The sequence below is a fragment of the Phyllopteryx taeniolatus genome, chromosome 20 (genome assembly GCF_024500385.1).
Source record: "Phyllopteryx taeniolatus isolate TA_2022b chromosome 20, UOR_Ptae_1.2, whole genome shotgun sequence".
Taxonomy (NCBI): domain Eukaryota; kingdom Metazoa; phylum Chordata; class Actinopteri; order Syngnathiformes; family Syngnathidae; genus Phyllopteryx; species Phyllopteryx taeniolatus.
Window position 1 is genome coordinate 13,438,178 of NC_084521.1, and position 13,740 is coordinate 13,451,917.

Genomic DNA, 13,740 nt, shown 5'->3' on the forward strand with positions numbered 1-13,740 from the left:
GCGTGAGTTGTTTTTTTTTTTTTTTTTTCAAATGACAAAAAAAACATGTTGAGTTTTTATTTTCACACCAAGCAATTTGGACTTCATCATAAAAAAAGAAAAAGAAAACATACATTCCAAAAGCATATATGTTGGCTCTCACAGGTTGCACACTTATACCGTTTCTATGCACAGGTGAGTTTAAATTGAATGTATCATCATTCTTCTGAGTAAAGGCCCAAATCCACCTTGAATTATATTGCATGTTGAGCAGAACATTTTGAGAAATGTCGAGATGTATGGCTTTTCTATAGTGTGACACGTGAAACAAATCAAGCCAAGATGGAGGAGAATGTGACAGGTTAGCTCATTTTGCGTTGAAGAAATTCAAACTAAGTGGTTGCACCAACACAGTACAGTATTGCTTATACTATTAGTTAATTGTGGTCTGCTTAAAACAACACATATCAAAGGTTAGCGATCAAAGTCAGCCAATATGTCTTGGAGCCTGCTGAAGAGATTCAATTACTTAAGTGTATCATTTTTAGAGGAAGGTAGTTTTGTGAAATGAAAGAAAATCATGAAATGCTTTATGAAGATCACGTACAAGTGAGAAATTTACTAACTTTACACATTATTGACTCAATTTCCCCCTTTGCGCGTTTTCTCCCTTATAGTTCCTGATTATGTCACGTTGCACTTTCAAAGTCTAGGCCTGACTTGTTGATTTAAAATGTTCTTGAAGCAAGTAACAGCACATACATTTTTATTATTTTTTTTTATACAGGGTGTGTGTTTTTACAAGTGTGTTCCAAAAAAATTGGACATAAGTTTGAACAATTCTACTAAAAATGATTAGCGATGAAAAGGCATTGTGTGTTAGAATATACTCGACCATGAGTGTCCAGCGTGCATTTTCAAGATAACTCAATAACAAGAAAAACACCCATTGGAAAGCAGATTTGGACATTGAGGAAAGCTGTTTGTGGAGGCATCCAGTTGTGTTTGGCTGGAGTGCTGCCTGAACACCTCACTCGTGGTGTGCACATTGAACATTTCTAAAGCTTTGTGAAATCAGTTGTAACATCTAGCTCAGTGGTTCTTAACTGTTGTCACCCTGGGAGCCACATTTTCCTACTGTTGCAAAGTCATGACCTACTTTTATAGATGTTACCAGCAATAAAGCACTTTTTGTTGAAAAAAATGGTCTCTGAAAACCCATGTGCAGTGTCTTCTATTTTTAAACGCCGTTTCAAATGAGTTGACGAGCCATGACGCCTGCTAGACAGAGGCTGAGCTGCACTGTGTTTGTTCACGGAGTAAACCAGTGAATAGACTAGAGCACAAGCGAGGAACATCTCCTGTTGCTTACTGTGTATTCCATGTGGGAACTAGGTACACCGCTGTACTGTACTGAAAAAAATCAATATGAATGGAGTTCAAGCCCTGAATATCGTACACAAAACTTTTCTCTTATAAACGAATGGCTGTAGTAAAAAGAGAAAAGGGGACAAAAACAAGTCGGTGGCTTCACAAAGCTGTGGGAACATTTGTAACGGAAATTCCATGATTAGAGTTTAGTTTTTTCTAAATATGCGATCCTGGAATCATGAACAGTCATCTTCCACCTTGCGATGGCTTCTCCACTCAGCAAAACAAACCTCCCATGCACAGAAATCCCACCGCTTCAGTATGCTTTGCTATTTTCCTTGAGGTAAAGCGTTTTTGGTATTCCATCTCGTGTTTGTGTGGGAATTGTACGTGGGCACACGTGTGACAAGTTCTCAGGCAGTGTTCTGTGAATCACGTGTGCACATGGGAGCGTCCGCCACCCGTCTACTTCTCGTCCTCGTCGCCTTCACTCATGCTGCTGATGGAGGCGGACGCTCCTTTGGGGGAGGTTGGCGGCGAGGGCCGTGCGTTGTGCCAGCGGGCGGGCGGAGATGGCGGCGAAGGCGAGCGCAGGGGAGACAGTTCACGTGGAGGGCTATTGCAGGGAGACTCTCTGGGAGACAGAGCATAGGAGAGCATTCGTCCACTGCGCTCCTGAAACACCTGCTTCTGCACAAGCACAGAGAGGGAAAGGTGGAGTCAAAGGTCATGCCATAGAAAATCCCCCCAAAAAGTGTTGCGATGCTTACCCAAGTACCATCAGGTCCGAATAGTTCCAGGAAGTTGCCGATAAACTCCCTCGATTTTTCCTCCCACTTCTGAATGAGGTCGTGACTCTTCTCCTCCACACGGTAAACAAAATGTTTGCTCTTCTCCTCGACGTTGCGAACCTTCTCTTTCATTCGGTCGACTTGATTCTGCAGCCGGTACTTCTTTTCCTGCAGAAATCACATAGCCCAGATAATTATGCAGATGATATCTTGCAGGGTGTGTTGGAGAGACCGTGTCTCGGCTGGTCACTGTTTTGTTACCAATGATCCATGCACGTACAGGACTTCTTTTGAAGTCAAAATGACGGCAGAAGTTCAGTCTACAAGGGGACTGAAGTCAAACAGATTTGCGACCCGTTCACCTTGACGGCTACTAACCTCCGGCTTCTCGTATTTGATTCATGCATAATTTGAAATATTACATTTTTTATCTAATAAATGTATTTACAAGACTCTTACAAGTTACGATAAAGCGGTGAGGTTAAGACACTAATGTCATGATATTGCAAGCAAAAAAAGTTACAAATAAAGTTATAATGTGCCGATGACGTTTTCAAGGTGCAAGAATGAAGCCGGAAACTTACGTGTGTAAGGTCAGAATGTCACAATAAAGTTGCATGTTAAACAAAGTCTTGAGCATGGCACTTTAATAGGCTACACAAAATAACAAAGTGTACAAAGGAGTATTGGACGTGCGTCTGTCGCCACAGTGGCGCTGCACCCGCCACCCAAACAAACAAACATCTTTTTGGATGGGTGGAGAAAGACAGAATAGCTGGAGTTCAATGCATGCTCAGGGAGAACTTGCAAACTCCATAAAGAAAAGCCCCAGGTGCGAACTAAGATTCAAACGCACAACCAACACGCCAGTGTCACGAGCTCACATTGATGTAGCTGACGTTGAGCTCCTTGGCCGTGTAGCCACGTTGGAGGTTACGACGGGCGTAGACGTCGTAGTCCCGGACAATCCTGGTGATGATGTCCGACGTGGAGATTCCTTCGGTGCGTTGAGTGGGCACAAACATTCCTGGTGTGCAACGAGACAAATATATTCCTTTAATACAAGAAAGGCTGCACACAACGGTCTTTTCGTTGCATCGCACAAACACACCAACCTGCCTCCTTGATGTGTTTGTAGACATCTTCGCTCCCTGCTGAGGAGTATGGGATATCATCATGAGCCACAAAATCGATCTGAGAAACAATCAGACGACGCTGTATTGCACGGAAGGACACACACAGCCTGCCCCTAGTGTTTGAACATGCCAGCCCTCGCTCGCACCTTGTGTTGCTCCAGAAATTCGGGCGTGAGCGTCCAAGGAGCATCCCTGAGCACCTCGTCGACATAGCGGCAGTGTCTGAGCGCTTCGTATCGCTCTGTCTCAGTCATGACAGTGAAGCCCTTGTACTTATGGGTCAGCTCATCGCTGCACACTGTGTCTCACAAAAAGAACACATCCAACGTGTTTCAGGCAGATTGTTGGCTACCGGAGACGTGGCTTCGCAGGTTGTCTCCTACCTCCCACGATGAGGTAGGTGTTGGGGAAAAGATTCTTGGCCTGCATGAGAGCACGAGCATGGCCCGAGTGGAACAGGTCGAAGATGCCATCAGCGTACACTCTCACTGGACGGTCCACTGAAAACGCATTTTAAAATGCTTGTTTTTACACAGTAGGTGTGCATGGTTTTGAGGTGACCGACCGCGTGCAATTCACGAGTTTGTGCAGCGAGCGGCACACGAATACGTCGTCCCGAAGCACAAGAAGGCATGCACAAAAATATTTACTGTAAAAATGCAAATCTATATGTATATATAAAATACAATCTTTTAAATGACATTTTAACATTATTCAATGTCATCTAAGTATGAAGAGAAATGAACAACTGCTTAATTAAACTCAAACTAACATAGTAAAGTAAAACCCCTTGAAAATGCATTGACAGAAGCAACAAGAAGGTCCATTGGTGTTTTATAGATACTGCTGGAAGTGTTGCATACTATATAATAAATATTTTTGGCTACTGAGTGTATCGCTGATATTGTACACTCTCCTGTGGTGTGGTAAGTTAAATTTCCTGGTCTATGGTTCTAATCACACTTTCCTTCGTCCTCACTGAGCTGAAGTCTTACAAGGTTTGCTGATGTCTCACGTGACGCCATTAAGTAGTCATACTGTGTTCCCAACTGTAGGAACTACAGCAATGTCATAAAATGTCATCGTTATTTATGATGTCATTGCAGCCTAGCGCCAAGGTCACCCCCCCCCCCCTCCACAGGCTTGTCGAACGGGAGGGCTTTTTACCCGGGGTGCCTCTGCGGGCCTGAGCGACGGTGAGCTTCTCATGAGGCGCGCGGCAATCGCAGCTGGTCTCTCTGGCAAAGATGGCAGGCTCTGTCAGCATCTGAGCAAAACACAACAACAAGAGACGGGGTCATTACTGCAATACCTCGGACGTCTGCTCCGCAGTAAAACATTGGCTCCGGTTGCAGGCGGGCCTGCTCTCGACGTGCACTTAGTTCTCTGTGCAGCACAAAAACAAATCGAGGAATGACGCGGAATGGAGAATTCTTTGTGAGCCACGTTACTCACTCTCAAGTCAGGGCAGAGCAAACAAAGGTGCTCTGCATTTACATCCTCAGGTGAGGATGTAAATGCAGAAAAGCTGGAAACGGAACCTCCCCATGAGAGGTACAACCGCTGACGTCGGCCATGGCAATCGGTCGAGACAGTTGACGGAGGCAGGGTACGCATATCATGATTCTTAACATCTCAACCCATTTTTATAACAATCGATTTACAGCGATACGGCCTGACCGTATCTTTTATTTTGTTTGAATATTTTTTTTTTAAACAAAAACATCTTGAATAAATGGGGATGTACTGCTAATAAGCGTTTTGGGGGTTGGTTCCCTCAAAACATGAAAAAAAAAATGAAAACAACTAGAAAAACAATCTGTCAATAGGTGAATCCCCGGGTGCCGGACTGCGAGTGTGCAGGGGTCCACTGTATTGTTAATTTCCTCCAGAGTTGATTAAGGAAATTTAGTCACATGTCCAAATGGGACCCCGAGACCCTCAGTGATATTGAAAATTGATGTATGGGTTAATCCTATGGGTACTGCGGCCTGCAGGGGGCGAGAGTGACATGAGGGGGAAGACTGTAACATGAAGACAGAGGGCACGGAGACATGGGTAAGGGAGCGCGGTGCCCCCGTTTGTCCTCACTGCGGTAATGCCCTCTCTGGCTCATCATCCTACCCGCTCAGTGTCCACTCAGCATCTCCCACAGGCACATGTGATGCGGGGATCTGTTTCATAACCAATCCAGGAGCCTTTTGTCTGCCTTTCACTCACACCCACACGCGCTCGACCAAAACAAAAGAAGACGCCCTACCGTCCGAGGATGGGGGCAAGTGTGTTCCAGCTCCTCCATTATTCCCAAAGACTCATTGGATGTGGCTGCGGTCCCTCCGTGATGTGACTCAGCATCAATGAGATGATGCCTCTCTCCTCGCCACTATGTGCCTCCTTCTTCTTCCCCCGCTCCCACTCTCACATCCCTCCTCCCATCATCCAGTCTCTGGTGCTCGCTACTCCGCCCTCCCCTGCCCTCCCCTCCCCTCCCATCCCCTTCCATCCACTCTCACCTCATGGCCGCACAGAGGAACTGTCCACGATGAGGACCCACTCTACAACACCACAGGCCTTACAAGCACAAGTCACAAAGATGATGATCAACAGTCGGTTACATATAATGTTTATGCGGAGGTCCATCTCTCGGCGCAGAACAGGGAATTCGTCCCCAAATCAGCCGAAAATCACAATATTTGCGTTTGTGACGCGTGAGTTGCTCTTGGCGTTGAATAGAGGATCTTTGAACGTTCGCTGATGATCGGCAGAGATCGCTCGCCCAATCAGAGCGGCGAAAACCCCAAAGGAGGACATCGCACTCTTTGGAAAGAAACAACATCAATGCATTTACGCTTTCTTTCCCCCTCCTCTATCCGTGCTTCCATTTATATCAAACTTGTAGGCGTTACAAATGAAGAATTTTAGGATTTCAGACAAGTGACAGTTGACAGCGTTTCGACACACGGAACCGATTTACGGCATCACACACCACAATTTGTTAACAAATACGAATTTAGATTTCTATTGCAGAACATTTTGATAACTTTTACCGCAGATGCCATAACCGTCGTAAAACAATTGTAATGTCTTTTTTGAGACTTTATCCAAGTAAGTATCGTCAGAATGTAATGTTAACTTCAAATGACGACCTTAACTTTTCAATTTTTTATTCTTTTTTTGCAAAATATTAATGGATTAAAATAATATATTTATATATATTTAAAATGTTTTAAAGTGCTCCATGATGTGTTCTCAAATAGGTTCATTAACCACACAACTGGGCTTCAGAGAGTCATTTTTATAAGAAAAAAAAATGTTTAATGTAAAAAAGCAGTTATTGGGCAACTTTACCTTCGTGGTTCCTCTTCTTTGCCGAGGACGAGTTGCATATGCGCCACATCGTGCTTGGCTGCGTCGCTCTTTCACCATAGCGTCCAAAAAGCATGCCAAAGTCTAAATTTAACTAATATCTTGAAAACTTGTGTTTCCCCTTTAACTAATTTTGCTTTAATGGTAGCACTTCCGGTTTTGTGCTCGAGTAATTGTACGCATCTATCTCATCATAGACATATGATGAGATGACGACAGTCGAGTGTGCTGACCTTATTGTACACAAACAGTGTCTGGTTGGATTAATTCGGTTGGCTGCAACATATTGTAAAAAATAAATAAATATATATATCACTAAAGTAAAGTGGCAACATGAAGTATAAATGTCAAACGCCAAAGTGAACTCAGTAACGAAACGGCCTTTGTGTTTTTATTGTAGACACTGTAGTATCTCTGTGGCCCCAATGTGGGGCACAAAGCTATTGTACCCTCCTGAATTCCGCCTCATTACCATAGAAACGAGTTCACACAGTGTAACAGAACAATGGCCCGAATCGTATGATTAAACATTTATTCAGACATAATAAAATTACTACACACAACTTGTCAATAGAAGTATGAGATTTTTGTTTTTCATTTTAATTGCCATATTGTTATGTTGTTGGTTTTTTTCACCCAAATTCTTAATTTTCAAACTTTCTTACAGGGAGATTTTTATTTTTTTTCAAAGAACCCCCTTATAAACTGAACCCCAATTAAACGTAACTTCCATGTGCTCCCCTAAATAGCATAACAATTAAAAAGTTGTCTATTTTCTTGAAAAAGTCATAATATTATGATAACAAATACACATTTTTCTGAATTTTTTTTAATGTTCTGAGACCAAAGTAAAGGAAAAATGTAATCTTTATGATACAAAGATGGTGGAATGAAGAGTCTTAATTTATGAAAATAAAGTCATATTTTTTCAAGATTGTCTTTCTTGCAGAGTTTTGTATTCACAAAAGTAAATTTGCTAAGGCAAGACTTATTTTCTGTGTCTAATATGAAATAACTACGAATAACTAATCATAATAATAACAAATATCTGCTGCTAAAACAAGAAAGCTATCAGAACCTTGCGATTGTGCTCCCATTTCACTGTCTTTAATCTTATTTGATTAGATTTCTATGTTTCCTCGTGACACCTGGCATGTCTCCATTTTTTCCCCGTTTATTTGTCCGTTGTAATTTTGGTTTCTGTAATGTTTTGTAGCATGTAGCTACATTGCACGACTGTCAGGTTGACAGATGTGAAATAAAGGTCGAGTGAACCAAAGAAAAAAGGGATAACTTTTGGACCACACTGCCACCTTGTGGGCAGTTAAACAACACATGTCGTCTCCATCGGTTGTGATTTGATGTCACTTCCGCCACGTGACTTTCACCGAGGGGGGAAAAGATTTGGCGCGGACTTTTCTGTTATTGTGTTGACCTGGTGGCGCTGGGCAAGCGTCATGGCTCCCGTCTCAAACCCCGACAAAGACATGGACACACAGGACGGAGGTGGGTTTATTTTAGTCCCTCTTGTTTTTAAACTTAAATTAGCGCAGCTGAAGTGAGGTAATTCGGTAGTTATCTTAATTATCACGCAGGCTACCGTGTCTGCGTTTGCTAACCCCAACGCGGAAAAGTTGAGTTCAAACAATAATTCAAATGATTTCCCGTCATTAAATTAGGTTTTGCAGGACACGTGTGTGACAATTATGTGGGAGAAGATGAGAGGAGCTAGCGGCGTTGTCGCGACATTTTCTACGCATACGTATTATAAATAACCTTAGAATAATTGACCATTTTAATTCATAAACTACATATTGTTTCAAAATGTATGAATAACCTGTCTGACGTGAAGAAACGTGTGTTTAATCTTTTATCAATGTTTCAAAGTTAAACGTATGCGTATTTTTGCATGGTACTTGTTTTTGCAGATGCGGATCTGCACCTGTGTCACGTGTCAAATTTGACCCGGAACAGCCTTAGTATACACAAACTTTGTAGCCCCTGTACAAAATAATGACACGTGGCCCATGCCAGGCCCACTGGGAGTAATTTAGGGTTCAGTGTCTTTCCCAAGGGCACTTCAACAGCGGACAGTCGGAGCTGGGATGCAACCCACCCATTTTTATCCAGACTTGGGACAGGCACTCCCAGTGTCGAACCCGCACCATGCAACATGTACCACCACATGTCAACACGGGACAAATTGGACACGAACAGTATGTCAAATTCCATTTGTATCTGTCACCTTGCCAGACGATGGAGGTGATGCCTGTGGTCTGGCCAAGTCTCGCTCCAGACGGGAGAAGAGGGAGAAGGTTGGGAGGAAGTCTGCTCTGGAGCAACTGAGAAAGGCCAAGCGAGGGGAGAAGATCAAATATGAGGTCAGTCATGCATGTAATGTTATGGCTCATAAAATCCTAAATATGAGCAAGCATGTCTAAATGTTGGATGTATGTTTGAATTAATGTCACAGTTTGAGAAATAATGTATCTATTTTTCAGGTGGAGGAGTTTAGCAGCGTGTATGAGGAGGTGGATGAGGCACAGTACTCCAAGATAGTCCAGGACAGACAAGAGGATGACTGGATTGTTGATGATGGTGAGTGGTAAATACCGTAATAATCCATGTTATCAATACTAAGCCCCCCCCCCCCCCCCCCCCACCCCTCAGATGGAGTAGGCTACGTGGAGGACGGTAGAGAGATCTTTGATGATGATTTGGTTGATGACGTAGTGGAAAAGAAACAAGGTATTGGCAGTATTACATCATACATACCCTTGTCGTTCATTTTTATGCAATTTATCAATCCCTTTTTATTATTTGCGTTGGCAGGAAATGCTAGCAGCAAAGGCGCCACCTCAAAGAAACAAATGAAAAAAGCAACGGTGGCAAAGCCCAACAGCATTAAGAGCCTCTTCATGAACAGCAATGTCAAGAAGCCAGCGGAGGTGCATTGTCGTTTGCTGTCTGATGTGTATAAAGCTCGATACTGGTGCTTCAAAAAAAAAATAAATATATATATATATATGTATAGCACACTGCTCACAAAAAGTTAGGGATAATCAGCTTCAGAGTGAAATTTCAGTAAAAACCTAAAAATGCACTTTAACCTTTACAATGAATTGAATATGACTTCTAAAGTTCTGAATGCACATCACACTGTTCAGCATTTGGAGACTTTTTGCATAACTTAATGTTCTCCAAAAAGGAGCTGACTGGTGAAACTCACAATAGGTGTTTAAGCCATGAATCAGCCAATGCATTTCCTGGTTCAACTAGAAAGTCCTCTTCGTCATGCTGTTCACCTTTTGAAATGAAGTCGCGGTGACACCTTGCCAGTGCGATACTTCAAACAGGATGTTCTCAACCACTGAGCTTCAAATGTCGCAGTATCATAAGCAGGTCGCAACAGAGAGACTGTAAGACTCACAGAAAGGAACACATACACACCTACATTTATAAATGTATTTACAGAGGGTTCTCGGTTTACGACAGTTTTGTTCCTACACCATCGTAGGTGGAGCATATATCATATCAAACCTATGCTAACATAAATCACAATTGCAGTAAATATTTGTAAGAAAACATTTTTAGATCATAAAACTAACAAAAAAAGAGAACAGTTCCTTACCTTTGCTCGTGTGGTTTAGTTGCTTGTGCAAACTTGTTTGCACATCACATTCACTCTCATTCGCATCACTAATATTTCTTATGCACAGCCCTTCAAGTCACCCCACAGATTTTCAACTGCATATCGGTCTGGGCTCTGGTTATCAATTCACTCTTCTGGTGGAGCCAGATCAATATTACCTATGGTTCTTTTATTGTACCTTGGAAAATGTGTATAAAATCTGGTTTCTGCCACAAATGTTCCACAATTTCACCTAAAAATATATGTTTCTTTCATGCTTGCATGTATCTTTGTGACCTCTTGCAGAAAGATGTGGACTTGTCCAAGGATGATTTGTTGGACGACATCTTACAAGACCTGCACTCAGAGGTTGATAGAGGCATAAACATGCTTTCATGTCAACAAATGCTTTTGACTTCCTGTCTTTTAAGTTGCTAGTTACACCCCAGTTTTCCTCTGCAAATATGGCTCGCTCTTGCCTACGCAGAAAAGCACCATCCTGTTTCCTCCGCCTGTCACACTGAAGAAAAAGAAATCCCTTGGATCGCCAAGGAATCCGTTCTCTATCAAACCTCAGGTGTCCAAAGTAAGCGTTTCAGTTGTTGAAATCATATCTGTGAATCATTGGGATGAAGTGTGTCAACTCGGCTTTAAAAAAAAAAAAACTTTTGTCATGTCTGTGATATCAGGAGCCCACTCCAGCTAAGGCGAAAGTGATCCGACCACCACCACTTGACACCCAGAGGCCATCAGTCACTCAGTCTCCTCCCTCAAAAAGGGCTCCAGCAGTGGAGAAAGAAACAGAAACAAAAACAGCCAAGAAGGAAGAGGAAGGTGATAAAGGCATGTCCATATTTACCTTTGTTTTTGCTCTGACCATTGGACTAACTTCAGTGGTTCATGTGACCCTGCACTAGCTGAAGATCTGGCGTTTGACACCATGGACTTTGATGAGCCAATGGAGGTCGGACTTGAGGAACCTCCAGAGCCTGCAGTCACAGAAGAGGCCCCGTCTGAATGTAAAGCAGCCCTTGCGGCTCCAGTCAAAGATGAGCCTCAGGACACTTTCCGCCTGTGAGTCTTTACATCCTTGCAAGTGTGCTTTTAAGGCGGAGTTTACACCATTTCCCGGTGGCCAAATCATTCCTGTGAGCCCGAAATGTAGTGTGTTGTGGGATTTCGGCAATTTTTTTTCCTCTGTATTCAAGTCTTGCTAAGTTTTCTCTGTGGGTGCACAGGGATGCTGAGTCCCAGAGGCTTAAGGGCACAATAGGGGTCGCCCGCCGTTTCACCACGGATGCCAGTATGTTCCCTCTCGATCCGTGATATTCTGAGCTGCCTCAATTTGGATGGCTTTAGAGCCAAGTTTCTGGGCCAGGCAGAGTCAAATGAAGGTCCCCTGTTGTAGCCTGGCTCCACAGTCCGCGTCAGCACAGGGGGGTGAGATACTGCAGCTCAATAAATAAATCTGACCACAGCCCTGCTCGTTGCCCCCATGTTCCATCATATATCCCGTCTTTAAAAGAAGGTTTGCGCTTTGTTAATGGAAGAAGCAGCCCTGTATTGTTTTATTTAAGTTGCCCCAAGTGCATAGCCTGAATCAGCATCCAAGTCCGATTTCGTACCCTATGCTGCTCTTACAGAGATTGTGACGATATGGTATGATTAACCACTGTTCTAATTCTGGTTCTGGATGCAGCATGTCAGGAGGCTCGTGGGGGCTGGAGGATGACAACGGTGCAGTCAGCGAGGCTCCTGCGGAGGTGCAAGTGGACTCCAGCAAGCTGCCACTGGTAGCGGGTCCAGATGGCGAGAATGTTTTCAGATTCTATTGGCTGGATGCTTTTGAAGACCCTTACAATCAAGCAGGTATGGCAAAATATATCCTCTGACATATCGGTTGTATATTCTTCATCACAGCTTCACCTTGTTTTGGTCACGCAGGCGTGGTCTATCTGTTTGGAAAGGTGTGGATCGAGTCGGCCCAGTTTTATACAAGCTGCTGCGTCTCCATCAGGAACATCGAGCGCACTATGTATATCCTGCCACGTGAATATGTATGTTGCAAACGACAACCATAATAAACACATCATTGTGTTAATACTATTTACTTGTTAATGAATCATTTGAAAACATCTTTAAATCTTAAAGTGCTTTTGTTTTCACTCCACAGAAAGTAAACCCCAGGACGGAGGAGGTGTCTGATACACCCGTTGAAATAATGGACGTCTACCAGGAGTTCAGTGAGCTTTCTGACAAGTTTAAGATCATGAAGTTCAAGTCCAAGGTACTCCCCCGCCCCCCTACAGCAAAGCATGTATATTTTTGTGTCAAGCCTCACACTTACTTTGGCTTCAGAAAGTGGAGAAGAACTATGCCTTTGAAATTCCTGATGTGCCCATGCAAAGCGAATACCTGGAAGTCCGCTATTCAGTGAGTAAATGCACGTGGTAGGATTTCGTTCCCTTTTCTGATGAAAACGATCTTATTTGTTTTTGAAGGCTGACTTCCCTGCTCTGCCGCCTGATCTCAAGGGGGCAACATTTTCCCACATTTTTGGAACCAACACTTCCAGCTTGGAACATTTCCTCCTCAGTAGGAAGATTAAAGGGCCATGCTGGTTGGACATCAAGACACCACGTGAGAACAGATTTCTTTTTTTTTTTTAGTAATAAAGTAGTGCACCACTATCTGTTTCAAGTAAAAAGGTAATATTTATAGAAATATACAAATATTTCTGTGTTTTTGTGTGAAAGAGCTTCTCAGTCAGGCGGTGAGCTGGTGCAAAGTAGAGGCTCTGGCCCCGAGGAGTGACCTGGTCACCGTGGTCAAAGACTTGGCGCCGCCGCCCGTCACAGTCATGTCTATCAGCCTCAAGACTGTCCAGAACCCCAAGACCCATCACAATGAGGTCAGAGCTTATTGATCAGCTTCTGATTGATTGGTTTTACTTTGAAGGACAACGTTAAGCTGTTATACTTTAAAAAAAAAATAATAATAATTTCTTACAATGGATGAGTGTGTGATTGTGTTTCTTTTCACTTTGTGCAGATAGTGTCTCTGGCAGCACTTGTCCACCATAGTTTCCATATGGACAAAGCTCCACCTCAACCGCCCTATCAAACTCATTTTTGTGGTGAGCTCCCGCTAAGAATTTTTTTTTGTTCGTCATGTGAACGAGGCTCATCAAATCAATATTATCTTTCAGTGGTGACCCAACCTACCGACTGTATGTTCCCATATGATTTCAATGATGCAGTAAGAAAGAAGGTGAGCTGGCACAGAAGGCCTCGTTGACATTCCTGAGGAAAATTAGTAGATCAGACAAAAATAGGGTTTTATAGCAGCGAGTAAAAGAAGGTGTGATAACGTTAGGTTGAAATTACGGAGATTCCACGCACTTGTCACATTATTAGGTACACCTCAACAATCCATCCATTTCCGTTCATCTGTGCATTTTCTACTG

At 43.1% G+C, this 13,740-nt stretch overlaps 2 protein-coding genes across 8 annotated transcripts in view; one reads left to right on the top strand and one right to left on the bottom strand.

Moving 5' to 3' along the window:
• Positions 1–43: 43 nt before the first annotated feature.
• pcyt1ba (phosphate cytidylyltransferase 1B, choline a) lies at positions 44–6,781 on the bottom strand. 4 transcript variants are annotated; one of them, XM_061758172.1, is made up of 8 exons: positions 6,626–6,781; positions 4,445–4,544; positions 3,661–3,777; positions 3,424–3,575; positions 3,257–3,335; positions 3,026–3,168; positions 2,121–2,309; positions 44–2,040 (listed from the first exon to the last, which is right to left on the bottom strand). In XM_061758172.1, exons 1-8 carry the CDS (start codon positions 6,701–6,703, stop codon positions 1,816–1,818), a joined length of 1,083 nt encoding a protein of 360 aa, XP_061614156.1. In that variant the 5' UTR covers positions 6,704–6,781; the 3' UTR covers positions 44–1,815. The 4 variants fall into 4 exon arrangements, with proteins under 4 accessions (XP_061614156.1, XP_061614160.1, XP_061614157.1 ...); XM_061758176.1 differs by having other exon boundaries at positions 3,661–3,700; positions 6,626–6,765; XM_061758173.1 differs by lacking the exon at positions 6,626–6,781 and adding an exon at positions 5,538–5,720.
• A 1,244-nt stretch (positions 6,782–8,025) lies between these two features.
• pola1 (polymerase (DNA directed), alpha 1) overlaps positions 8,026–13,740 on the top strand; it is an 83,836-nt gene continuing 78,121 nt past the window's right edge. For 3 of the 4 annotated variants that reach the window (XM_061758726.1, XM_061758722.1, XM_061758725.1), the window contains exons 1-17: positions 8,026–8,149; positions 8,897–9,024; positions 9,145–9,241; positions 9,314–9,391; positions 9,476–9,591; positions 10,581–10,643; positions 10,762–10,860; positions 10,964–11,117; positions 11,192–11,348; positions 11,974–12,143; positions 12,219–12,331; positions 12,448–12,561; positions 12,633–12,707; positions 12,776–12,914; positions 13,031–13,185; positions 13,326–13,410; positions 13,483–13,544. In XM_061758726.1, coding sequence (XP_061614710.1) covers positions 8,101–8,149; positions 8,897–9,024; positions 9,145–9,241; positions 9,314–9,391; positions 9,476–9,591; positions 10,581–10,643; positions 10,762–10,860; positions 10,964–11,117; positions 11,192–11,348; positions 11,974–12,143; positions 12,219–12,331; positions 12,448–12,561; positions 12,633–12,707; positions 12,776–12,914; positions 13,031–13,185; positions 13,326–13,410; positions 13,483–13,544 — 1,854 coding nt within the window. In that variant the 5' untranslated portion in view covers positions 8,026–8,100. The remainder of the gene's footprint in view (positions 8,150–8,896; positions 9,025–9,144; positions 9,242–9,313; positions 9,392–9,475; positions 9,592–10,580; positions 10,644–10,761; positions 10,861–10,963; positions 11,118–11,191; positions 11,349–11,973; positions 12,144–12,218; positions 12,332–12,447; positions 12,562–12,632; positions 12,708–12,775; positions 12,915–13,030; positions 13,186–13,325; positions 13,411–13,482; positions 13,545–13,740) is intronic. The other variant, XM_061758724.1, reaches the window with a different exon arrangement.